This window comes from Pygocentrus nattereri, chromosome 5 (assembly GCF_015220715.1).
Source record: "Pygocentrus nattereri isolate fPygNat1 chromosome 5, fPygNat1.pri, whole genome shotgun sequence".
Lineage (NCBI taxonomy): Eukaryota > Metazoa > Chordata > Actinopteri > Characiformes > Serrasalmidae > Pygocentrus > Pygocentrus nattereri.
The window spans coordinates 5,296,879-5,322,582 of NC_051215.1; the positions used below are offsets into that span (position 1 = coordinate 5,296,879).

General features: G+C 39.6%; 2 protein-coding genes across 2 annotated transcripts; both read left to right on the forward strand.

Moving 5' to 3' along the window:
- Positions 1-6,564: 6,564 nt before the first annotated feature.
- Positions 6,565-7,779, forward strand: LOC108440708 (4-galactosyl-N-acetylglucosaminide 3-alpha-L-fucosyltransferase 9-like). Its single transcript, XM_017719733.2, has one exon. It carries the CDS (start codon positions 6,565-6,567, stop codon positions 7,681-7,683), a length of 1,119 nt encoding a protein of 372 aa, XP_017575222.1. The 3' UTR covers positions 7,684-7,779.
- Positions 7,780-13,981: 6,202 nt separating this feature from the next.
- Positions 13,982-20,841, forward strand: LOC108440707 (4-galactosyl-N-acetylglucosaminide 3-alpha-L-fucosyltransferase 9-like). The gene is made up of 2 exons (XM_017719732.2): positions 13,982-14,224; positions 19,337-20,841. Exons 1-2 carry the CDS (start codon positions 14,126-14,128, stop codon positions 20,456-20,458), a joined length of 1,221 nt encoding a protein of 406 aa, XP_017575221.1. The 5' UTR covers positions 13,982-14,125; the 3' UTR covers positions 20,459-20,841.
- Positions 20,842-25,704: the final 4,863 nt, after the last annotated feature.

Here is a 25,704-nt window from a genome sequence, read left to right on the forward strand (position 1 = left end):
CCATCAATACCGTCCCCAACAGATAAAGCTTGATACATTTCTCTTTAATGCTTCTCTGAGGGGGATCTTATGAAAAGAGACAGCTAAAGCATGAAATTAGTTCATGCCATCTGCAAGCAAGAAAAAGTCAATATGTGCTCAGCAAACAAAGCTGGAGGATTGGCCTGGGCTGGATAAAATAGACCAATTCCATTTAAGAACAATTTAGAAGTCATAGCTAGCAGCTAGAACGAGTGCACATTTGTAGACCTGTGTCAGTACAAGCTGAGAGGAGATGGATCATTTTTGGATTTGGATCATCAGGTTGACAGCTGGGATATTTTGCCTTATTTAGCTCTTATAAAGCTTAAACCTCTAATGTTATTAGCCCATTATCTTCACTGAAGTCTCAGATTATATTGAACAAAGGAGGATATTATTTACAGCCTGGTTAAAATGCAGACTTATCAATTACGTCAGTGGAAAAACTTTAACATTAGAACTTTTTGTCCAAACTGTACCGGTGCTCAGGGATGTAGATTCACGGCTATTTTTCCATAACGACAAATATTTCCGTTTATTTCTATGCAGCAAAACTAAGCCAAAAACTACTGAGGTTGTCTCCCAGCGGTGCGGTCATGTCTGAGATGTTGGAATGATCTGGAAAGTTGTGGGACACACTAGTTTCATGATATAGACATTATTTGGATGTGAATTTCATGTCCAGTATCACAAGGAAGGTCTGGTTGGTGCTGTGAGACGAACCCCATACTCCTCCATGTGGAAGGAGGATCAGTTTTGAGGAACACATGTGACAGAGAGTGGGTTGTTTCTGTCTAAGCCACAAAAAATCACAGTGCCTCAAGGTTTCTTTGAAGTTGTGAATTGGAGGTCTTTCTGATGTCCAGTCACCGACTCTGGAGCTGGAACTTTCGCATGCAGACTCTGGACTGGTAACTTTTTTCTATTTTAGCCATTCCCATAAGACGGATGAATGGATAGGTCCATTGCAGGGCAGACTGCCAAAAGGTTTAACTAAAACTGAAATGCCAAACTCACAAAATCCAAAGTGCTGTGTTTTCCTCTTGGGTAAAGTAGTGGCAAGAAAAAATGACAAATTTACATAAAAATGGTTCACATAGTGAAATATCTAATCATTATTTCTAGTAAAAAGGTGGTCAGTGAACACTCATGATACTGGACTGCTACAGAAAGTTCAACGGAAACGCCTTCAACTGCCAGGTAGGTTATATGTTGGGAAATGATGGCACAAAATACAGAGAAAGTTTTCTGAATTAAATGGTAAAAGCTAGCTTTCAGATCTGGAGTTACACAATGCAGATGAGCTCAGTCCAAACTCTACACACACACACACACACACACACACACACACACACACACACACACACACAAGCAATCCATCAGACAAATGGATCCACATAAACTTCCATTACTTTCCATACAACAGACTGTTCACTGTATATAGAATACAACACATAACTGCTTACTCTAACAGTACATAAGATACCTTATATATTATATTTATGGGATTATGTGTTTATATACACACGTATATCACTGTTATCGGAAGAAAACCTCATATCTCCAAAATTAGAACTTTACAGGAGAAAGAAAAAACATACTGTTGTTTTAATGCAAGTCAATGGAACCAGACATCTTTCCAAGCGATTTTGGGCTGTTTCTTTTGCTCCATTCATCATGAAATTTACATACCATGTAAAAATCAACCGGTCCTTTGAAATTATGTCAAAAACTGAAAAATGACAAAAATGGAGATACGAGGTTTTCTTCCGACAGCAGTGATATATCACTCATAGATATATGTATAATTGTGAGAATACTCTTCTTCTTGTAATGTCTCAATGCTGGTCAATGTTGGTAACCAAAGTTCAGTAACGGCCTGATTCCCCAGAAATAATAAACATTTATTTACCAAAGCGATGGACTCTGGGTCCCTCTGGCCAGGACTCGGACACATAGTGACTATGACTGGGTTCCTAAACTTCTTCTTCCTGCTTTCTCAAGCCATAAACAACTCTTCTCCCTGTCCCAACCTTTTTGAAATGTGTGTGCACAGTGTCCTAACTTTTTTTGGAAATGGGGTTTACAACATATATATATATATATATATATATATATATATATGGTACAGTATCAAGTTACTTTGGTGCTTGGCCCCCTAAGATACCTGATAAAGCCCTGAACAGTGGAGGGTGGCCCTTCAGTGTGCAGTAGGTGCCAGTCAGGTGAAGTCATAACTGTATGTTTGCTGAAGGGTTGGGCTTCCCGGGCGGACATCCTGTGTCAGCCAGTCCTTTGAGAAGAAAGACACTCAATGATTCACAGTAAGTTTCCTTCGAAGAATTTTTACCTCACCATTAGAAAGACTGCTAACTAAGGCTTACTAAACTCTATACTTAAAATAAGCTTTAGTATTAATCTTGGCTAGAACATCAAAGCTGTGTTTGACTGGCTAAGGCTGTATGGTTTTAGCTTTACCTGTTATCTTTTATTGAGAGTCCTACTCTCTGACAGTCTTTTATGAATGCCTGCTATTATACAAATTCTAGTTTGAAACTCCTCTTGTTAACATCTTTAAGGAAAATGTTATGGATAAAGAAGTGATGTATGAAATTAGCTCATGCCATTTACAAGCAAAAAAGTCAATATATACTCAGCAAATGAGGCTGGAGGATTGGTCTGGGCTGGCTGAACAAAAGTGCGAGGATAAAATAGACCAATTCCATTTAAGAACAATTTAGAAGCCACAGCTAGTGGCTAGAAAGGCTGCACATTAGTGTAGAATTGTCACAGAACCAGCCTTGAAGAGTTGTCGAGTGCAGATGGGATGTGGCTTTATTTGCTTTACGGTAAGCTGTGACAGTAGATGGATGTTCTTATCAGAGTTTCTCTCAGTGTAGTAGCAAAAAATAGGTACAATGTACTGGCAAAAAAATTGGACATGAACCTTTTTTGTTTTAGATAAAAATGCGTATAAATGCACTTATAACTTTATAACTCAGCAACAATGCTTTGTCAGCATAATTGTAAACCCTAATCCCATGATAATTAATTATTTCATGACTTAAAAACATGTAGCAGAAATGTCACTACACTGTAATCCCACATTTTAGGGAACACTTGTGAGGTTTTTAGACCTTTTTACTTTAGTCTGTTTCTATTGGCAGCTTTGAAACCACCACATTCAAAAAAATGACTCTGCAGTTGGTTTTAACTGTTTCTCTCCTTAATGTTGCTTCATAGAAAGTGTTACTGTAAAATGTCCAGAATTGGGACTTGCACTCATAATATGATGTATCCTAATGATCAGGCAGCTAGACAGTTGCACCACCCAAATTGTTGAATATTAACCTCAGCCTAAGGAAATTTACCTTGTCCTTATGTTTGGATATAGAAATGTGTACTTTCCCAGTTCTAGAGTGATGCAACTGTTTAATTGCCCCATCCTGAGCAGAGACTGGATCCTGGTGACTTTCGTATAGTGTAGTGGGTAACACCTCTGTAGCCTCGGGTCCAATCCCCAACTGGGTAGGCACCCTTCGCTATACCAATAAGAGTCCTTGGGCAAGACTCCTAACAATACCTTCACCTACTTGTGCAAAAAATGTCTGGATAAGAGCATCTGCCAAACGCCGTAAACATAAATATCATAGCCCTCCATGTTCAGGTATCTAAAAATGTAAAATGTGTTCCCCAACTTAGGGACTTAATGGGAGTCTTATGTTGTGTTTACGTTTGCAGTAGATGAACAGCAGAAAAATGGATGTTACATTATTTTGAATGGAACTGCAAGTGAAAGCGTTCCACAGACTGCAGTGGTAAGCAGTCCATCGCTCCAGTGGGGTTACATTTTCCCAACTTTTGCTGTCAACTACAGTGGTGAATTCAGTGGATGTCGATTATTTGAGTCAAGGATGCCCAACATGATGTTGTTGAATTACAGATGAGCCCGGTTTTAGATAGCAAACGTAAAAGAGTGCAGAGCATCCTCCTGTTTTTTCTGCCATGAATGAACAATACACCAAAACACCTCTCCTTTGATAATCATCAGTTTTCCTCGGCACCATGGTAACCATTGCCAACATTTGCATAGCTTCAATTCCGAGGTGAGGAACTACAGTTGAGTTTTGACTAAACTTGAAATTGAGCAAACCAAAACTAACCAAAACTATTTGGCCAACAGCACTCTGTGGTCAGAAAATAGCCACAGATGAAAAATCAGAGGAAAACGAACACAAACTTTTCAGAAAGAAATGAGCTATTATCTCTATCTTTACATCTAGAAAGTGGACCAAGAAGACAGGTGTGTCTAATAGAGCGGATAGTAAGTGTTCAAAAACTCCAGCAACACGGTTGAGTCTAATTTATTTGTACCAGTACAACACACACTAACATACCACTACCATGTCAGTGATAAACGGGGTAAAAGAATGGCAACCATTATGCAGAGTAACTAGAAGGACTGCAACTTGAAGCAGAAATAATGGAAAGACCTCATAAAAGGGAGATACTAAGATACTAAGTAGATACTAAGTATGTAGTAAGGGTGATTTGTATGACATTCCTGGAGCAAAAGCATGATCAGAGCAGTAGATGAGGTTTTGGACCAGTTGCACTGGTTAATTCACAAGTGTTAATGCACAAGCTAACAAACTGTAGCACTTCAAAAAAAGCACTTTTTGAAGTCCACAATTGGATTTCTCACAAATATTGATCCCAATAAGCCATTATAAATGTGCTCAGAAATCATTTTAACTTGGTAACAATGATTTAAGCATATGTATAAACTCTAACAATTTAACAATGTATAGAAAAAGGAGCTCTGTGCAGGTACAATTTTTGTTCCTCAAGAAATAAATAATGTGAATTTACCCTCAAAGGTACAACAGTAGTTTCAGTGTCCAACTGTGTACCTTAAATAAAGAGAAACGCACATTTGCACATTGTACTTTTTCAAATCATAATGTTTAATCCCTCCAAATCCCAGGCTTATTACATACTAAGTCTTAGTATTGAGTAACTACAGGGACTTCAATGCAAACTGACTGAGCTACTCTTAGGTTACAGGAGTGTGTAATAAAACTTTGGATCCTGGCCATTAAAGAGATTCAATTCTGGGTGTTAACAGGATATGTGTGACTTTCTAAGGTAATTTTATGATAGGGATATGATGGCAATTTCCAAATAAATATTCAAAAAAATTCACTGAAATATCAAGAAAGAGTTCTATTGGCTATTATTTTATGTAAAAAGTGTTGAATAATTATGTGTCATAAAAAGATTCAACATGAACAAAGTGTAAATATGTAGAATTATGTATGGCTTTATAAATGGCATTATACTACATCAGCAAACTGCTCACCCACGCAACGCCATAGACGCAGTCTGCCATTTGCTGGGATGCATCCGTGAAGAGAACACCTCTCCAATGTGCCAGGTGCCGTCAAATGTGAGCATTTTCCCACTCAAGTCGGTTACGACGAACTGCAGTCAGGTGGAGACCCCGATGAGGATGATGAGCATACAGATGAGCTTCCCTGAGACGGTTTCTGACAGTTTGGGCTGAAATTCTTTGGTTATGCAAACCGATTGTTGCAGCAGCTGTCCAGGTGGCTGGTCTCAGACGATCTTGAAGGTGAAGATGCTGGATGTGGAGGTTCTGGGCTGGTGTGGTTACACGTGGTCTGCGGTTGTGTCGCGTTTGGATGTACTGCCAAATTCTCTGGAGACGGCTTATGGTAGAGAAATGAACGTTCAGTTCACGGGCAACAGTTCTGGTGGACATTCCTGCAGCCAGCATGCCAACTGCACACTCCCTCAAAACTTGCGACATCTTTGGCTCTGTACTGTGTGATCAAACTGCACATTTTAGAGTGGCCTTTGATTGTGGCCAGCCTAAGGCACACCTGTGCAATAATCATGCTGTCTAATCAGTATCTTGATATGCCACACCTGTGAGGTGGATGGATTATCTTGGCAAAGGAGAAGTGATCTGTGCTCACTAACACAGATTTAGACACATTTGTGACCAATATTTGAGAGAAAAAGGCTTTTTGTGTAAATAGAAAAAGTCTAAGATCTTTGAGCTCAGCTCATGAAAAATGGGAGCAAAAACAAAAGTGTTGTTATATTTTTGTTCTGTGTATAAAAGAATACATTACCAAGTAAAGAACTTTTTCTAATTTGTTTGACTCAAAACAACTTAAAGTTGTTTCCAAACTTTAGAATTTGTTTTATTGTATTAAGTGTATGAACACTTGAGGTTTGCATGATGACACTTGTGGAGATTTGGCAATGTTTCTGTGACCTTTGAACAGACTGAATTTCTCCTACCATGCGTGGCAATGTAGATTGATGTAGATATTGTAGTTTAAAATGTCCATAAACACTTTAAATAACTTCCATCAGGTGTTTGTTAATAAAAGAAACACTAATTTTGTGAATGATTCATTCATCACTTCATAATTCTGTGATGTAACCTGTTTCAAAACTTTCACTGCATCAATTCAATCATATTCTTTTTGTTTCCTCATTACAGAAGCAATGCCTACCTCATCTAGAATACATCAGAATTTTCTAATAGTCATAGGCTGGCTTGGTGGATTTAGCACATGTTTGCTGTTTTTGCAGTACATGTCACAGAACTGCTCATCCATCCCTTATCCCCACAATGTTGAACCACATTCTGACAAAATCCCAAAGAACAGTGATCCCGCTCCCACCACCCCTCCAACTGCTCAGCCAGAAAAACCCACCTTACTGCTGTGGGTCTGGCCTGAGAACTACAGGTGGAACTTCAGTGACTGCAAAACCTTCTATAACATTGATGGATGTCACCTGACAGATGATAGAAGCCTGTATAATCAGGCAGATGCGGTTCTCATCTTCCACAAAGCTATTAGTTGGGATCTGAGCAACCTTCCTCCATCCCCTCGTCCTCCTTTTCAAAAGTGGATCTGGTTCCACGTCGAATCGCCAACTAATACTAAGAGAATTCCAGGTCTGGAAAACCTCTTCAACCTGACACTTAGTTACAGACGCGATGCTGACATCTCTGTGCGAAATCTACTGACCGTCAGCAAAACCCCAAACAAGTTTGAGCTTCCAAAGAAAGACAAGCTCGTCTGCTGGTTTGTGTCCAACACCAACCCCAGTACTGGAACAGGAACCAGGATGAAGTACTATGAAGACTTAAGCAAACATATAAAAGTGAATATTTATGGAAAAATGTCTGGATCGCACTTGAAGGATGAAGATTACTACCCTACCATGGCCAGCTGTAAGTTCTACCTGTCGTTTGAGAATTCCATCCATAAGGACTACATCACTGAGAAGTTCAATGGCCCACTTTCAGTAGGGACTGTGCCTGTTGTTTTGGGAGCCTCAAGAGAAAACTATGAACAGTTCGCTCCAGGTGATTCGTTCATTCATGTGAACGACTTCCCTGATGCATCAGCCTTGGCCCAGCATCTACTTCAACTGGACAAGGATGATGAGGCTTACAGACGATACTTTGACTGGAGAAAACACGTCTCTGCAACTCCTCATCTAATCATATGGAATCAGGAGTTCATTACATACATTTGTCATGCCTGTGAATATATTGGCATACACAGAGAGTATAAACAAGCACACAATATCTACAGGTGGTATTTTTCATAACCAGTAGCTCTGTATTATTTTTAAGAGGACCTATTTTATAAATATTGAAAAATGAGTCATTTTATTTGAATGCTGCCCACATCAGGGTATCATAACATCATGTCAAAGGGAACTGCATTCTGAATACTGTTACTCACTGTTACTTACTATACTGAACACTAAACTTTTGTATTCTGAATGCAGATTATGATTTATGATTTTTTTATATTCCATTATATCTCGGAGAGAGGCTGGATAGTTGTTCAATTGCCGATAGCAAAACAGCTCTCTTATTAAATCTGCCCAACCATCATTGGTGGAAGTCAATGACATGGCCAAAGTTTTGGAATGGCATCCAGGGTGGCCAATCACATTTCAGAGAAAGCCACATGTCCTCTCCCGCCCTTGAGACTTAGCATGGACAGGAAAATAGCCCAAAAAAAAAATGTGTTGAAAACAACAGAACACAGTGTAATTACTTCTTGATCTCAAATGATAATGATGAAGCTAAAGCACTGTGTAAACTGCATTTCTGAATGATCACATCTTGGTTCAAGTTGTATTCATTTGTTAAGCAACTTAGAAAGACTTGCTCATGCGGTTTCACTATGACATACTGTTAATGTATAAATTGATAGGGGAAAAAAGTTTAAAACGCTTTTGTTCAATTGCATCTAGGCATCATTATAAACATGATGACATTGTATGAGAAGAGATTATCCAACATGTAGCAATCATGGTGAAGGCGAAGGAGTTTCAAATCAAATCAAATCATGTTTGTCACATCACATAAGTGGAAAGCGAGTGAAAATGTGAGGTGCGTAGCCCCCTCATAGAATTGAAATATAAAAAATATATAAATATCTAAGAAGAAAATGATATATATATATATATATATATATATATATATATATATATATATATATATATATACACCGACTCTGAATATACACATATACACAATATACACTAGTACTGCACTATTCCAATGTACATTTGTACAGTAATAAGTCAATGAAATAAAACTATGAAATTTGCTGTTGTACACATTGTATGTTCAGTTAGTCTGAGGTAGATAATAAATGAGACGCAGGTACTCAGGGATAGGATACTGACATAGAAATCATCCAGATTGTACAGGATATGGATGCAAGATGTACAAGATGTCAATCAATATGTGCAGATTTGCAAGACTGAAGGTGCAGTAGGATCAGTGAGTCAGATGAGATGTGGATAAGGTGGTGATTGTCCATGGTGGTGAAAGCTTCATAATGTTTTCAGGGACCTCATTATTAAGCAACACAAGAATGATAACAGAGACAAACCAAGACCTTAAACATTCCACTCATTACAGCTGGTTTGAAAATATACAAGTGTAGAGTTCATAGAACCACAGCTAATTGAGTGCCATGCAAGACTTCTCAAAGGCGAATGATAGGGAAGGGAAGGTAAGAGAGAAGCGAGCGATCAATGGAAAACACATGCAGGATGACCTGGGAGATATTAGAGGAGAATTCAATCTCATCAGAACAATCAGGACGATGACTCTAAACATACAGCCAAAATCAATTAAGGCTGGTTTCTAAACAAGTTTCTGGTTTCTAAGACTGGTGCTCACATGGCCAAGGCAATCTCCATATGAAAAAATTTATGGAGGATTTTGAAATTGTTAGTCCATCTGAGGGATAATCTTCATTTTGTATGCATTGGTATTGGTAAAATATATAACTTTATTGTTTTTTGCAAATATTCACTCATTTTGAATTTGATGCCTGCAACACGTTCCAAAGAAGTTGGGACAGGGGCAAAAAAATTTTGAAGAGGAAGTGAAAGTTGAGGAATGCTCAAAAAACACCTGTTTGGAACATTCCACAGGTGAACAGGTTAATTGGAAACAGGTCAGTGTCATGATTGCGTATAAAGGGAGCATCCCTGAAAGGTTCAGTCGTTCACAAGCGAGGACGGGGCGAGGTTCACCACTTTGTGAACAACTGCGTGAGCAAATAGTCCAACAGTTGCAAGGAATTTATGGATTTCATCATCTACAGACCTCGATCCCTCAGGTGGCACTGCATTAAAAACTGACATCATTCTGTAACGGATATTCCCACATGGGGGTGCGTTAGTGTCCACGGCATGGGTAACTTGCACATCTGTGAAGGCACCATTACTGCTGAAAGGTCCATACAGGTTTTGAAGCAACATCTGCTGCCATCCAAGCAGCGTCTTTTTCAGGGACGTCCTGCTTATTTCAGCAAGACGATGCCAAGCCACATTCTGCACGTGTTACAACAGCGTGGCTTCATAGTAAAAGAGTGCGGGTACTAGACTGGCCTGCCTGCAGTCCAGACCGGTCTCCCATTGAAAATGTGTGGCACATTATGAAGCGCAAAATACGACAACGGAGACCCCGGACTGTCGAGCAACTGAAGTTGTACATCAAGCAAGAATGGGAAAGAATTCCACCTACAAAGCTTCAACAATTAGTGTCCTCAGTTCCCAAACGCTGTGTTGTTAAAAGGAAAGGTGATGTAACACAGTGGTAAACACGCCCCTGTCCCAACTTCTTTGGAACGTGTTGCAGTCATCAAATTTAAAATGAGTGAATATTTGCAAAAAACAATAAAGTTTATCTGTTTGAACATTAAATATTGTAGGTTGAAAAGGGTTTGCAAATCATCGTATTCTGTTTTTAATTTGTATTTTACACAACGCGCGAACTTCATTGGAATTGGGGTTGTATATATATATATATATATATACATATATATATATATATGAGAGAGAGAGAGAGAGAGAGAGAGAGAGAGAGAGAGAGAGAGAGAGAGAGAGAGATAGTCAAAGTGCTTAATGTACCAAAGGAATGAAGCAAGATCTTTTTTATTTTGGCTGTCCAAAATCGAGGTGTTTTAGTGAAAATAATATAGTAATAATATAGTATTTTAAAATACATTTTAGGACCTTTATTTTGAAAAAGGTCTGTCAGTAAAATGACATAGTAGTCCATATTAATATCATGTAAAAAAAAATTTATACTTTATTCCTGCTGATCTATGTTTCTGTAAGATGTTACGATGTAAACACCCAAAGTAAAGTGTTACCGTTTAAATAAAGGTTGATTAATAACTACAGCTGCAGAACTGCGAAATGATAATTCACTAATATGAGGGAGGCGACAATGTAATTCCCATGAGAACACACACACACACACACACACACACACACACACACACACACACACACATTTTCAAAGCCGCTTCTTCCTTAGGGTTGTGGGGGGTGCTGGAGACAACCTAACATAGTGTGGGATAATTTATTCATGAGGGTTGCGCAACACTAAGTGACAGACAGAGCTTCCATTGCTTGGGATCTACATTAAATTTGTTGCTCCCGTGCAAAATTATAGCATCAAACTTCTGACTTCACGGCTCAAAACAGCAGTGAAGTAAGTCTTGACTATTTCCTTCAAATCCTGATGGAAGAGTTAAAGTGCTGGTTTTATTGGACGGCATGGCAGCTGGAAGACTGTAGACTGCTGTCGCTCTTATCTCTCTGCATGAAAGACCACTAATCACTCAGCTTACCTTCGTTTAGGACAGGGCTTCCTGCTGAGCTTTTCCTGAAACGGCCTCAAGAGTCGCTTCCTCTCAAGGCTGAGCCACAGACACAGACAGCATCTCCTGCAATATTTGATGTTTATAAAATGAACAATGCTAGTTTAATTTTAAGAACTTCAGAAGAAAAAAGTGATAAAAAATCTAACAAAGAAGCTGCTAGCGCTCTGACCACCCCAGGTCTGGACTGACCACCCCTGATCTCAAGATCTCAATGCATTTGGCACTGCTTGGATTGTCAAAAGCAGAAAATGCAGCCAGCTTTTAAGACTGAACGTTGGATGTTTCTTTGAAACACTCAAAGCAAGCCTTTGGAAAAAAAATGGAAGCAGTAATAAAGGTAAAGAGTGGACACACTGAATACTGAATAGTACGGTATTCGGCTACGGAGGCTACTGAGAAATGATCTGCTAAGTGAATGTTTTCTATGAACTTACTGTTTTAAACAGAAAAGGCACAGTACTGTATTAACCAAATATTTTTGTATCTGTGAATCTGTGAATAAATCTATTAATATAGTGTTCCCTCAGCTTCATTCTGGCTTGTCTGTTCTTTACTGTAAAGAAAAAGAAAACAGAAAAAAAGACATAAAATATTAATGATAATATACAGCAACAGATTAAACATACACTGACAAAGAATTTAAGCTCAAAAATCGTATCAGATGAAATAGGCAACGTTTAAAGCACAAAGTCAAAGCCACAAGTTACTGAGCTCTTGAGTAGAGACTGAGATGTTGGTAAAGAAGGCAGTCAAAATTAGGCCTCTTGTAATAAGCAGTTTAGGCAAGTAGTTCTTCAGAGAATCAACAAACATCTATCTATCTATCTATCTATCTATCTATCTATCTATCTATCTATCTATCTATCTATCTATCTATCTATCTATCTATCTATCCATCCATCCATCCATCCATCCATCCATCCATCCATCCATCCATCCGGGCGCGAGATATCTGGCACAATGTCGGACTCGTTATTATCGTTATATCTCAAAGCTCAAAGCTGAGCTCTTAAATGGAGAAGGGATTTGTCTTGCTTACCAATGCATAAAAGATATTTTGTGCTCAATACAGTAAAATAAACCCATCTGAAGATACTTCATGGAATTTACCCATGTTGTTTCATTTTAATGTAACATCACAATGCACGTTGGAAACAATTATACATTTGTTTGTTTTCTTGTGTTAATTCATAAAACTTTTTGGAATGAGGTGTCTGTTAATTTCATAAACATATACTGTTCATTTCATAATAAGTCTGTCACAACACATACACACACCACACACAAAAATACTACACACTGCAGTTGTAAACAACCTTATGTACATACACTATATTTCCAAAAGTATTTACTCACCCATCCTAATCATTGAATTCAGGTGTTCCAGTCACTTCCATGGCCACAGGTGTGTAACGCCGAGCCCCTAGGCCTGCAGACTACTTCTACAGACATTAGTGAAAGAATGGGTCGCTCTCAGGAGCTCCAGCGTGGTACCGTGTCTGACTGCATTGGGCCAAGTGTAAAGTTTGGTGGAGGGGATTTTAGTGTGGGGATGTTTTTCAGGAGTTGGGCTCAGCCCCTTAGTTAGGACTTACTTAGGAGACTGAGAGCCAGGCCTTCTCATCCAACATCAGTGTCTGACCTCACGAATGTGCTTCTGGAAGAACGGTCAGAAATTTCCATAAACACACTCCTAGCCCTTGTGGATGGCCTTTCCAGAAGAGTTGAAGCTGTTATAGCTGCAAAGGGTGGGGCAACATCATATTAAGCCCTATGGATTAAGAATGGGATATCACTCAAGTTCATATGTGCGTGAAGCCAGACGAGCGAATACTTTTGGCGTATGTTTCCTCAAACTACTGTGTTTATCTGTTTTCAGTACTACTTGATCTATTATTATTATTATTGTTATTATTATTATTATTATTAGTGGTAGTAGTGTCTCTCTTCCCATGAAACCTGGACTTCTTAAATTGTTACGTTTCAAATGTTTAATTTTGACAGTAAATTTGCCACAATATGACAGACAGTGAGTGACACACCCACCCAAACACAGCACACACACACACACACACACACGCACACACACACACACACACACACACACTTTCAAAGCCGCTTCTCCCTTAGGGTTGTGGGGGGTGCTGGAGACAACCTAACATAGTGTGGGATAATTTATTCATGAGGGTTGCGCAACACTAAGTGACAGACAGAGCTTCCATTGCTTGGGATCTACATTAAATTTGTTGCTCCCGTGCAAAATTATAGCATCAAACTTCTGACTTCAAACACGGCTCACCGATTTCATAAAATGTGAAAAAATGCTTCAGTTTGAGTTGAGAAATGACCAAACAAGGCCCAGTTTTAGCTGAAAAGACACCATAAAGGTGACACTTTTATAGAGCGTTACAGATCTGAATTACAAACAGCAGTGAAGTAAGTCTTGACTATTTCCTTCAAATCCTGATGGAAGAGTTAAAGTGCTGGTTTTATTGGACGGCATGGCAGCTGGAAGACTGTAGACTGCTGTCGCTCTTATCTCTCTGCATGAGAGACCACTAATCACTCAGCTTACCTTCGTTTAGGACAGGGCTTCCTGCTGAGCTTTTCCTGAAACGGCCTCAAGAGCTGCTTCCTCACACACACACACCCACACCCACACCCACACACACACACACACACACACACACACACAGCACTAGACGACACACCGAAGCCAATATATTTCCGTTTTTCTTCCAGACATGTTTTGCCCTCTTTTTTGCTACCCGTCCTGTCTTTGTACAGTGAATTTATGATTTTAAAGGAAAAAGAAAAAAGGGTGACTGTATCGCAACATCTGGACGATGAAAAAAGCACAGAGGAAGACGAAAAAGCTGAGGAGTAAAGAGAAGCAGAAGAAGAAGCCTTCTGTCTGTTCTTATGCACCAAGAACTCAAGCCTCTGTAAGTTCCTCAGTTTAACTGAACTGTTATGTCTGTGTATGATAAATGTTTTGGTCCCGCCCCAAACGCAGTAAACTGTGTTACCATTCACTGCGTCTCATCATCTCCGGGGCCGCGACCTTCAAAGACCCCGTTTCTCGGCCACATGCTGAGCACCCTGCCATTTCGAAAGAACGGGTTAACGAGGGTTAGCCTAGTATTCTAGCGAGGCTGGCGAGGCAGGGGGCTAAAGCGGAAAACCGGAGCTCTTGACTAAAATAAAACGGGTGAGGGCAGGCTAGCACTACTATCCAAAGCTCAATCTGAACTTTAACTAAAGTCACTCTCGTAGTTCCCTCAAAGTGCTCTGCTCAGGGTGTTCAGACACTTCATGGGTGATTCCAGATCACAAGTTCTGTGGGAGAGGAAGTTCAAACCACACTCAGAGCAGAGAATAATGGTCTATTGCTTCACAGCCAGCTGCAGGAAAGTTTACTGCCCAGTCACTGCAGGTCTGCTGAAGCTGTTGGACGCTGTAAATGAAAGCATTTTCATCAACTGCAGTTCCTTTAACCGACATGCTGTACTCAAGCGTGTCGAGAACATAACGGGACTGCTCAGGGGAGCGGAGCGGCCAGCTGACTGTGGCTGAAAAGGCTCTAAAGTTAACTAATCTGCGGTAATTATTCAGCTTCAGCTGTAGTTTTGTCAGGGTCAGGTGCTGTGACACTGGGGCAGCTCTGAATCCTCAGTAGGTCGTATCGTACAAGCAGAAGAGGCTCCTTCTGCTACAGAAGAGCTTCTCCATCAAACGTCTATTACGTTATAATACTGACCAAAAAACGTATCCGATCGTTATTCCACCATTAGTATTATCATTGTAGGAACTGTGTGTGCTCTGTTCGGTGTATTTTATAAAACAAGGCAGGTATGCTGGAGTAGATTTGAGCCTTCACAGTGAAAGGAAAGCAGCTGTTAGCTGCCAGCTTATCTACACTCAGGGAAACAGGGGGAGGCCGGGTTACTCAGACTGGCTCTGGTTAGACTCCGGTTTGCTCTTCCTATAGTGAAGAGAGATCATATGGACAATAATATTATGGAACTTTTTAAATTCCCCATTTCATGCAGCTCAGTCTGCCCGCTTGTTGGGCGCTAGCCTGTAACCGCTGCACTAGGAAGCCAACATCAGCCTCTAGAGACCCTCAGATAATCATGTCTCAGACTGAACACAGTTAGATGTTTCCAAAAGGTCCAAAAATCAGTCTAATATTACAGCTTATATGCCTGTTGGCCATGAATCTCATCCGACACCATTTCATCATTTCATTCAGACCTTTTTTTTTTCTTTTTTTTAATGATTGGCATATATAAAAACATTTAATAAAATTGAGTTTAATAAAATTGAGTAAAATCTCACTTTCAAGCTCTTCGCATGCAGTCAAGGCACCACATACAGTTCTTCCCAATAAAACCCATACTACGTCACACCACTCACAAGCCAAGTACCACATAAATCCCCAAATAATCACACCTACACTACCACAAATAAATCGGTGTTAGGTCTTACTGGAGGAAGTAGAACTAGTATAAAACTACAAATCAAAGTTAAATGGTTAGGAGACAGCCTCTAATAAATACAATAAAAATGTAATCAAACAAGCTTAGGACACTAAGCACTCAAACTTACTGTTTACAACGAGAGGGCACTCAACTTTGGGGAAGGGTGAGCGTTCTCACCCTTCCTCGTTCCTCAATACGCTTCCCCCCTCAATCCGCTGGCTGCAGCCGCTCACCACACTGTGGCGCCCAGCTCTCCTCTCCCTCACTCCCCCACTCGAGCTGGAGGGCCACACCTCCTTCAACTCAGCCGCTCACCTCACTGTGGCGCCCAGCTCTCCTCTCCCTCACTCCCCCACTCGAGCTGGAGGGCCACACCTCCTTCAACTCAGCAGCTCATTGCACTGTGGCGCCCAGCTCTCCTCTTTCCCTCGCTCCGCCACTTGAGCTGGAGAACCTCCCCTCCTTCAACTCAGCCGCTCATTGCACTGTGGCGCCCAGCTCTCCTCTCTCCCTCGCTCTGCCACTTGAGCTGGAGAACCTCCCCTCCTTCAACTCAGCCGCTCTCACACTGCACCCACAGAGCTGCGACCCTCACCTTTGGTCGGCCAGTCAATCAAGCTCACACTCGCCAGTGGTTTCTTCCCCCTGCTGCCGTCTGCAGTGGAAGCCTTTGCATTCTGCGCTCACATGTAGCTCAACGTCCACTTTCACATGCACCCTTCTCTCTCTCCGACTGCCTCACACTGCCTTTTCACTTGTACCGCTTGACCAGTTCCTGTGGAAAACAAGTGAATTCCCACCCCTGCCAGGTGCAGTCAACTCCTGCTCTCAAGTCACCCTGTGACACTGGGTTTTTAATCGGTGTTTCAGGAAGCGAAGAGCACAGACCATCAAACATATCCTCGCCTTCTAGAAGAAAAACCAACCAGGGCTTCCCCTCAATCTTTTTTTTTTTTTACATTTTGTAGCATCTTTCCTTTCTTCACTAACCTTGCTTTCTCTTGATAACCAATCAGTTAACCAAGCAAGTAAATTAGCAAGCAGTATTGCTTCAAAAAATGAGATGCTAAAATACTTGTGTACAACCAAAAAGTGGTTGTTCAGAAGTACATCTAAAATCTGTCACCCATCTGACAGCCACCCGTCTACAGCCTTCAATCCACAGAGGTAACAGCACCATCTGCTTGTGTGTATTGTGTGCAGAAGGAAAATCCAAATGGTCAAATTATCACAGATTTATTACTGAAATTTTTTTGTCACACAAATTTCTTTCACAAAGTACTCTGATTTTTTTCTGAGATAGGTTTCCTGCCATGAATCTCAGTGTTATACTGCAAACCTGAGGTAATTAATACACAAAAATACACTCACTGGCCACTTTATTAGGTACATTTAGGTTCTTTGAGTTTTAGTACCAAAGATCAATATTTCAGTTTTTGTTTTGGGACGTAGAAAAGTTTGTGACATCCACTGAGAAAGATCTGACACACAGCTGGTAAGCTTGTCTTTAGAGTGTTGGTTATTAGAAGGAATGGAAATGTTTAATTGTGTGTCATCAGCATAGTTTTAAAAACGGATGTTATATTTCCTAATGACGTCACTTAGAGGTAACTTACAAAGAGAAAAGCAAAGGCCCTATAACTGAACCTTGTGGGACTCCACAAGAAAAGTTTCTTTTTTTGATGAATGATTTTCACGTGAACTAAATATAATATAGACCATTATAAACCTGAGCCTGGGAGACCTACCCAGTATTCAAAAAAAGTTTCAAACGCTGCACTAAAATCCAATAAAACTAGAACAGGAGGCGTTTGCGCATCAGAACTGAGCCATATGAGGTCATTCATAACACGGATCAGTGCTGTCTCAGTACTCTAATTAGAAAGAAAACCTAAATGAAACTTCTCAAATAACCTGTTTGATCTTAGATACGCATTTAATTGGTTGAAAACAACTTTTTCTAGGACTTTTCTTTAGGGCTTTTTCTAGGATTTTACTAAAATAATTCAGTTTTGAATGACATGTGCTCCTCTTTTTAGTAGAGGTTTCTCTGTTGTTCTCTGTTGACAAGGAACAATTTACAGTAGTTCAAACGTCACTTTGAACATATATCAAAGCTATCATCAGGTGAACAGTAGGAACAGGATCAAGGTCAGGTGGATGAATGTAATTTGTTTATAACAGTTATAAGCTCCTGATTATTGATAACAGAAAGATTACTGATGTAGATGGCACATCAGGAAGGTTATAGGCGCTTGTTTCAGCCAGCTGAGCTACGCCCTGTCTTATTAAGTCTTATTTTTTTATTTATTGAAACTTATTGAAAATGAATTGGCAACTCTTTTGAAAACTCTTTCATTTTTGAAGATAAATCACCATGAGACACTAGAGAAAGCTAGGGTTAATTAGTCAGTCTATGGCGCAATAAAGGACTTAGTTCCACTAAAGAGAGGACTGTCTGGATGTTTTCATAGCACTATTGTAGGTGGAGATTCGCTTTTTGAGAATATCGTAATGTACCTACAGCTTAGTTTTCCTCCATATGCTCTGATTTATGACAGTTTCTCTTAAGCTGCCGTATTTCTGCATTCATCCTTGGATATTTATGAGTATGCAAGTTTTTCTTCCATTTGACTGGAGTGAGAATGTCAAGTGTTTCTCTTAATCTAGCATTTAGATCAGAGACCAGATCAATACAGGAGGGAGTCAGAGCTGTATTTGCTGAAATATGATACATTTTTTAAAACCTCTCAACCGTTTCTGAGTGTAATGGCAGGACAGAGTACCAAACGCAGGACATGCCAACAAGACAGCCTGTAAACACCCAGTGATCACATAGCAACACCTTGCAATGCGTCTATCTGGAACCCGGGCTTAAATACTCTGAACAGACTAATGTGTACAGGTGTAGTGAGTCAGTAATCTGGGGACTGAGAATCTGAGGACCATTGGGAAAACATGTGATCTTCCATGGATTCTTGGGAGTTAGAGTTCTTTAAGATGGAGTCTGCAGGCACATGATCTGTCATGTGATCTCCCAGAGCATTCTGGGAGATGAAGTCTGTTTCTTCGCGTGACACTGAGTAACTGTGTTGATGAGTAACATATACTGACAGTGTTTGCTTAAACTACTCAGGCTGTGATTAATCCTCATGTGTGTGTAATATATGGGTTGAGTGGCCCACCTGAACACTAACCTATGTAAATGTGTAAAAAGATAAGTATTTATATTTTTTATATACCAATATATATTTATATACTAACCTTGACTGAGGTTTTTTTTTTGGGGGGGGGGGGGGGGGGGGGGGGGTGGTTGAAATAGCTGTAGATTTCTTTCAAAATCTTTGATGGATTTATTTGTTATGACTTCTGAGTACATGTCTGTTTAATGTAAATATTCTGACACTGAAACATGAATACTGACAGGAATGTGTGCTTCCATTTCCTGCCTTTGGTTCTTTTAATTGAGAAATATAAATATTGTTATACACACTGTAATAATAAAAATAATAAACTGATTTTTACTACTAATAATAATGATTATCATTTTTTTTATTATTGTTTTTTTTTAAGGAAACAACACCTATCTGTTCTGGGACACAGCTTTATATTCCAATGTTCACATGCTGGATAGTGGGATTTGTTGCAGCTGTAATATTTTGCCGGTACTTTGGACAAAGCTGCAAAGATCAACCAATTTATTACCTTGATCAACCAACTTATAAAAACTGCACTCCCACTCCCACCAACACCACAGCCCCTGAGCCAGAAAAACCCATCCTGCTAGTGTGGGAATGGCCTGAAACCATCGACTTTAAATTTGACCCCATTGAGTGTAAAAACAGGTTCAACATTGATTCGTGCCACCTGACAGATGACAGAAGTCTCTACAACCAGTCAGATGCTGTTCTCTTGCCCCACAAATCTATTAAAAAGGATCTGTCCAATCTTCCCAAAGATCCTCGTCCACGTTTTCAAAAATGGATTTGGTTCAACCTTGAATCACCAACCAACACTAGACAAAAGGCAGGTTTGGAAAACATCTTCAACCTCACCCTCACTTACAGACGGGATTCGGACATCTCCGTGAGGTACGACGTGGACGTCAGCAAAACCCCACACGAGAACTTTGTGATTCCAAAGAAAGACAAGCTCGTCTGCTGGTTTGTGTCCAACATGGACCCTGGTACTGGAACAGGAACCAGGATGAAGTTCTATGAAGAGCTCAGTAAATATATAAAAGTGAATGTTTATGTAAACATGTCTGGATCACGCCTGAAAGATGAAGATTACTACCCTACCATGGAAAGCTGTAAGTTCTACCTGTCGTTTGAGAATTCTATCCACAAGGACTACATCACTGAGAAGTTAAATGGCCCATTTGCAGCAGGGACTGTGCCTATTGTGTTGGGACCTCCAAGAGAAAACTATGAACAATTCGCTCCAGGTGATGCGTTCATTCATGGAGATGACTTCCCTAATACATCAGCAATGACTGAACATATCCTTAAACTGGACAAGGACGATGAGGCTTACAGAAAGTACTTTGACTGGAGAAAATACATGTCTGTGATCCCCCATTACAAAGTTTGGAATGAAGAGTTTATCCTGCCGATTTGTCGTGCCTGTGATTATATTGCAAGGCACAAAGATTATAGAGAGACACATGAACTCTTCAAATGGTTTTTTTCATAATTAATAAGCTTACCTCTTTAGTTTATTCAGCATTTCTCAGGGAAAAGTTTTTGGTGGGAATACACGTGTGTGTTAAACTTGTGGTGATATTTTATTTTATTTTTTTTAGTTTTGGATCATCTGCAAAGGACCACTCCAAATAAACTGTAACTGAAGTGTCCTAATCCTGTTTTTGTTTCAGCCACTATAATAGTTCTGCCTGTTTTGACCTGTAGCTGTTACCATTGTCGTGTTACCATTTTTGCACTTTGTTCATTTTATTCTTTGCATTGTTACATTTTTCCATATCTACTTGTCCTGCATCACTCAGATCCTTTACCCATGTATGTGTTTGTTGTCTCACAACAGTTCTGACAGCTAATAAAGAACTTTTTTAAATTAAATAACCAAATTATTTACAGACAATCGTAAATGATTTGTAATTAACAATCTCTACAGAGTTAATCACCAAGTGCTCCTCATTCTAAAACTAGTTTGTACCATTTGACTAATGCCCCCACTTTATTATTATTATTATTATTATTATTATTCATTTTGAATACTTTAATTAATACTAATAATTCACCATCGGGTCCTGTGTGACCGGCTTAAGTTTGCTATGTGTAAATGCTTTAAATTCAGAGACATTGGTGTTACAGCCCCCTCTGTGGTCAGCATCAGTAAAAGGAAAGTTGTGAGAATGAAATTGTCTAAAATCTCTTGGTGCTGAAGCTTTAAGAGTTCCTTTCACTGGAACTAAGGGGCTGAGCCCAAGTCCTGAAAAACAGCCCCACACCATGATCCCCCCTCCACCAAACTTTACACTCTGCACAATGCAGTCAGACAAGTACCGTCTCCTGGCAACCGCCAAACCCAGACTCGTCCATCAGATTGCCAGATGGAGAAGTGTGATTGGTCACTCCAGAGAACACGTCTCCACTGCTCTAGAGTCCAGTGGCGGTGCTTTACACCACTGCATTTGACGCTTTGCATTGCGCTTGGTGATGTAAGGCTTGGATGCAGCTGCTCAGCCATGGAAACCCATTCCATGAAGCTCTCTATGCTGTTCTTGAGTTAATCTGAAGGCCACATGAAGTTTGGAGGTCTGTAGTGATTGACTCTGCAGAAAGTCGGTGACCTCTGCGCACTATGCCCCTCAGCATCCGCTGATCCCACTCTGTCATTTTACGTGGCAAAACACTTTGTGACTTAAATGCTGTCGTTCCCAATCACTTCCACTTGCACAGGTGGCGTCTGATCACAGTACCATGCTGGAATTCACTGAGCTCCTGAGACCGACCCATTCTTTCATTAAGAGGCCTGGCAATTTTCCTTAATCAGGCAAACGTTAATGTGGACAGAAACCTGCCTTCCACCTCACAGGAGCACCCACAACAATCCCAACCTACAATTTTCGCCCGTTCGCGTGAAAAGCTCCAAGGGTTTTGCGTGGGGTATTGCTAGTTAGCGAATATATTGCAAACGTAGTTGGACGGTATGTGAGCTATACCCCATCCCTACAACCCCTCTCCCAACCCAGGAAGGTGCCATTACAGCACTCTTGGCTGCTCCTGTGAGGTGGAAGGCTTGTTTCTTTCTAGTATTGTTTTTGGCTCGTACATCCGTTCATCAGGGTGTTAATTACCTCTTCACTATTCAGGATCCCTGCTACTAGATTTTGTGCTGACTCAGGATACTGTCTCACATCGAAAACAACATGGCGCAAATGCCTCCACAACACACCTCAACCCATATTCTCAGGTTTCATTGTTTCAGTCCATATATTCAGAGTTTTCTGTCTATGAATACAGTGTGAAAGTCTTAGGCACCCAAAACACATATTCAAAATCAATTTATTTGTGTAGTTTGTGTTTATTTGCTGAGAAAAGTGTTAATATTTAAAAAAACAAAATGTATAGAATATATTTCAGTAATGATTATATATATGATTATGACTTTATTCTAATGTATATTGTGATAAACTCACTGCTGAGGTCAATTGTTGAAAAATTTGCTCAGGTGCCTAAAACTTTTGCACAGTATTATATATATATATATATATATATATAGTCATTTCCGAAAGACAAGCACATATCTCAGTGTATAGAAGCACAGGTTTGAAAGAAATATAGTTGGTGTTGGACACTGTGTGAACAGTATCTGTAATTACAGTCAAATGAAAAGTCTGGGCCTTCCCAGTCAAATGACATGTTTTGTTGATTTTCTAAGTGAAAATGAACACTAACACTAACCTCTACAGACCTCTGAACAGAGAACACGTCTGATAAATAAGAGTCCGGGGCCGGACAGGATTACAGGAAGGCTGAGGGCCCCTAAAGAGTTAAACGACTTCAGGGGGGTGACTCAATGCAGTTTGGGAGGGGAGTGGAAGTTGTCTCAGTTACACTACTCAGCTTTCCGAATAACAACGTAGAACTTCCTGGAACACATGCCAGGATTTTACTTCTTCTACTTTTACATCTTATCTGCATTTAATACTAACCGGCCTCATGTTTCAGCTGGGAAACTGCTTACCAGCTTCAATCTCGATGTGTATTTTGTGGATCAGATTATTAACATGCAGATCTCAGAGTGGGAGGGTAACTGGCTTCCTGTTAGAATGGAGGTGCTGCATAATCCTGTACACAGTTAGAGGAAATAAGCCTGAATAGTTATAGCACAAAAAAGAAATTAGAAAAATAACTATTAAAAATAATAATCGTAACACATGCCTGGCGAACGGCAAACCCCGTCCCACCACCCGTGCTTAATGTTGCTTAAATTGGTCTTAATTTGCATTAATTTAACTAAATTTTACAGAATGATTATTAATATGTATAACCATTTCTAGAGGTTTCCAATGATTATACTATTAATCCAGTACATATAAAGGCATAATCATAATTATAATCATCATTATTATTATCCCAAAAGTTTTATTATTACATATCCAGTTGTGCTGAAAAAAATGAAAATAAGTCAACACTACAACTGCGACAGTGAACACATAGAAAAGACATTTTTTTCCCACTTTAATTCATAGTACATTATGTAACTAGTATTTACTGGGTAAATATCGCTGTTGCCTGGAAACAAAACCTCGTATCTTCAAAATGGTAACTTTACAGGAGAAGGAAAAAAACCTAGTTTACATTTAATGTAAGTCAATGGAATCAGACTTTTTTCCAAGTCATTTTGGGCTGTTTTGGTTCAACCATGATGAAATTTGCACAAATCGTAAAGGGTAACCATGCATTTACATCCAATTGGAGATAGGAGGTTTTCTTCTGACAGCAGTGATATGTGGTACTTATCAATTTTCTAGTACATACTTTGCACACATTTAGCCAATTCCATAAAAAAGCAGCACTTACTCAAAATTTTATAGGTAAATATTAAATATGTACAAGTACTTTTCTGGAATTTACTTTGAACCTAATTAGTAACTCAATGAAAAAGTATCAGGTACATACAGCAGTACTTGCTTTGAAATTTTATGGTAAATATGTAATAATTACTACGAATATTTGATGCATAATTGGCAAGTTCAACATGTACAGACTAGCTAATGTCAAAAATACCAGCTATATTTCAGCTTTTAGTGATTCAGCATGTCAGTAAGTACATGAATATGTGAGCGTGAAATCCACTATAAGCATCTTTATTCCAGTAGATTAATTCCTACCATATTCCTCAGTATATTTTACTAGTAAGTTCACTGTAATGCTGTGGTAAAACTGTAAAATTCACTATAAAATAAAAGTATGTCTTTGTCCATCATATTTACTCAGCAGGTCCGTGATTTACCTTCTTATCTATGTAGCGTACAGAACATGAACATGAACATGTTCCACATGCTACATTTTATGGATCTGATTTAGGGTAAAGCACATCAGAATGGTATTGTCTGTGAGGTAGTGTGAAATATGCATGAATGAAGCAAAAACAACACGGGATTAAAGTGAAAATGGAGGGAACTAGCTGGATTTCAGACGTCAGATGACCTGGCAGATAGAAATGGCTAAACGTCCATCCGATTACTACACTACACTACAGCCAGTCACACCCCGAAAGAAAATGCTTGCTATACAGAATAAGAGGAACATTATTAAAATGCATCAATTGACATGTAAAAAACACAACAAAGGAGTCCAGCAGGTGACCTTCCCCCAGGGGGGTATGCCAATCCTTAGTCTAAAAAAAGGCATGTGGTGTGAGCAGGGAGACCTGACCGGGTGATTAATTCATCAATATCTTACAGTACAAACACACACACCACTTACTTTTATCATTGTTTGTTAACCTACATCTCATCTATAACTCTCCATATGGTTATTGACAATGTATGGTTCTGCTCTGTGTATCTCAGTTACACGAAAACAAATAGTTGCTGTGTAAATACTGAATACATTTTTACACATTATGATTACAGTTAAGCCAATTCCAATTCAGTTTGGAGAAAGGTGTTTACTGAGTAGTGTTACGTGCTTGATATCATAGCAGTAGAACATTTTGGTGCTATATAGAACCAATTTTCAAAAACATTCTATATAGAACCATATATAACACCTTCTCCATCAATCTGAAGAACCATTTCACCATGCAAAGAACCATTTAAACATGAAGTTGTTCTACATAGAACTCCTGGCTCTAAATGGAGCCATGCCATTTACTAAAGAACCCCTGAAGAGCCGTGGCTTGGCACTGGTACCTGTTCCCTCTTTACATTTTTTGCCAGTCTGACAGTTTGTGTTCCACTGGATCTGTGAAATGAGCCCTGATGCAAGTGTATCATGTCATTAGTCACTGGTGTTCAGTGGAAATCTAGAGAAATTAGACAATGCCACACTTATTTCAAAGAGGTTGTTTTTTCTTACATTTACATTGGATCGTCTGGTCACATCCACCCCTGAGGAAAATGCTTTCAGGCCTTTTAAATTAAAATATGTTCATGCAAATCATGCAGCTTCAGTAAGCCGGTAGCAAAGGTTACATGCACAGCATTTGTAATGGAACAGGGGTTCTCAAACTTTTCCACCCCAAAGCCCTCCCTGTGCATAACAACAAAGGATAGTTGCCCACAGGAAAATTAAATCAAGTTTTTTTTTTGAGAGTTTTTGTGAGTTATTTAAAATAAACCTCACTCCACTCACCGGCCTTTTCGATTTAGCCTCCTAACAATTAACAATAAGGGTCAACCTTACTGATGTCTACTTCTTTGTCATTTGTTTAGCTGTTTGAGTTTAACCACTTGCTGATGCTTGACC

Excerpts from the sequence above, each read along its gene's own strand:
- LOC108440708 (XM_017719733.2), top strand. The coding sequence starts at position 6,565 with ATGCCTACCTCATCTAGAATACATCAGAATTTTCTAATAGTCATAGGC.
- LOC108440707 (XM_017719732.2), top strand. The coding sequence starts at position 14,126 with ATGAAAAAAGCACAGAGGAAGACGAAAAAGCTGAGGAGTAAAGAGAAG. Across the intron at positions 14,225-19,336 it reads CACCAAGAACTCAAGCCTCT|GAAACAACACCTATCTGTTC; the intron begins GTAAGTTCCTCA and ends TTTTTTTTTAAG.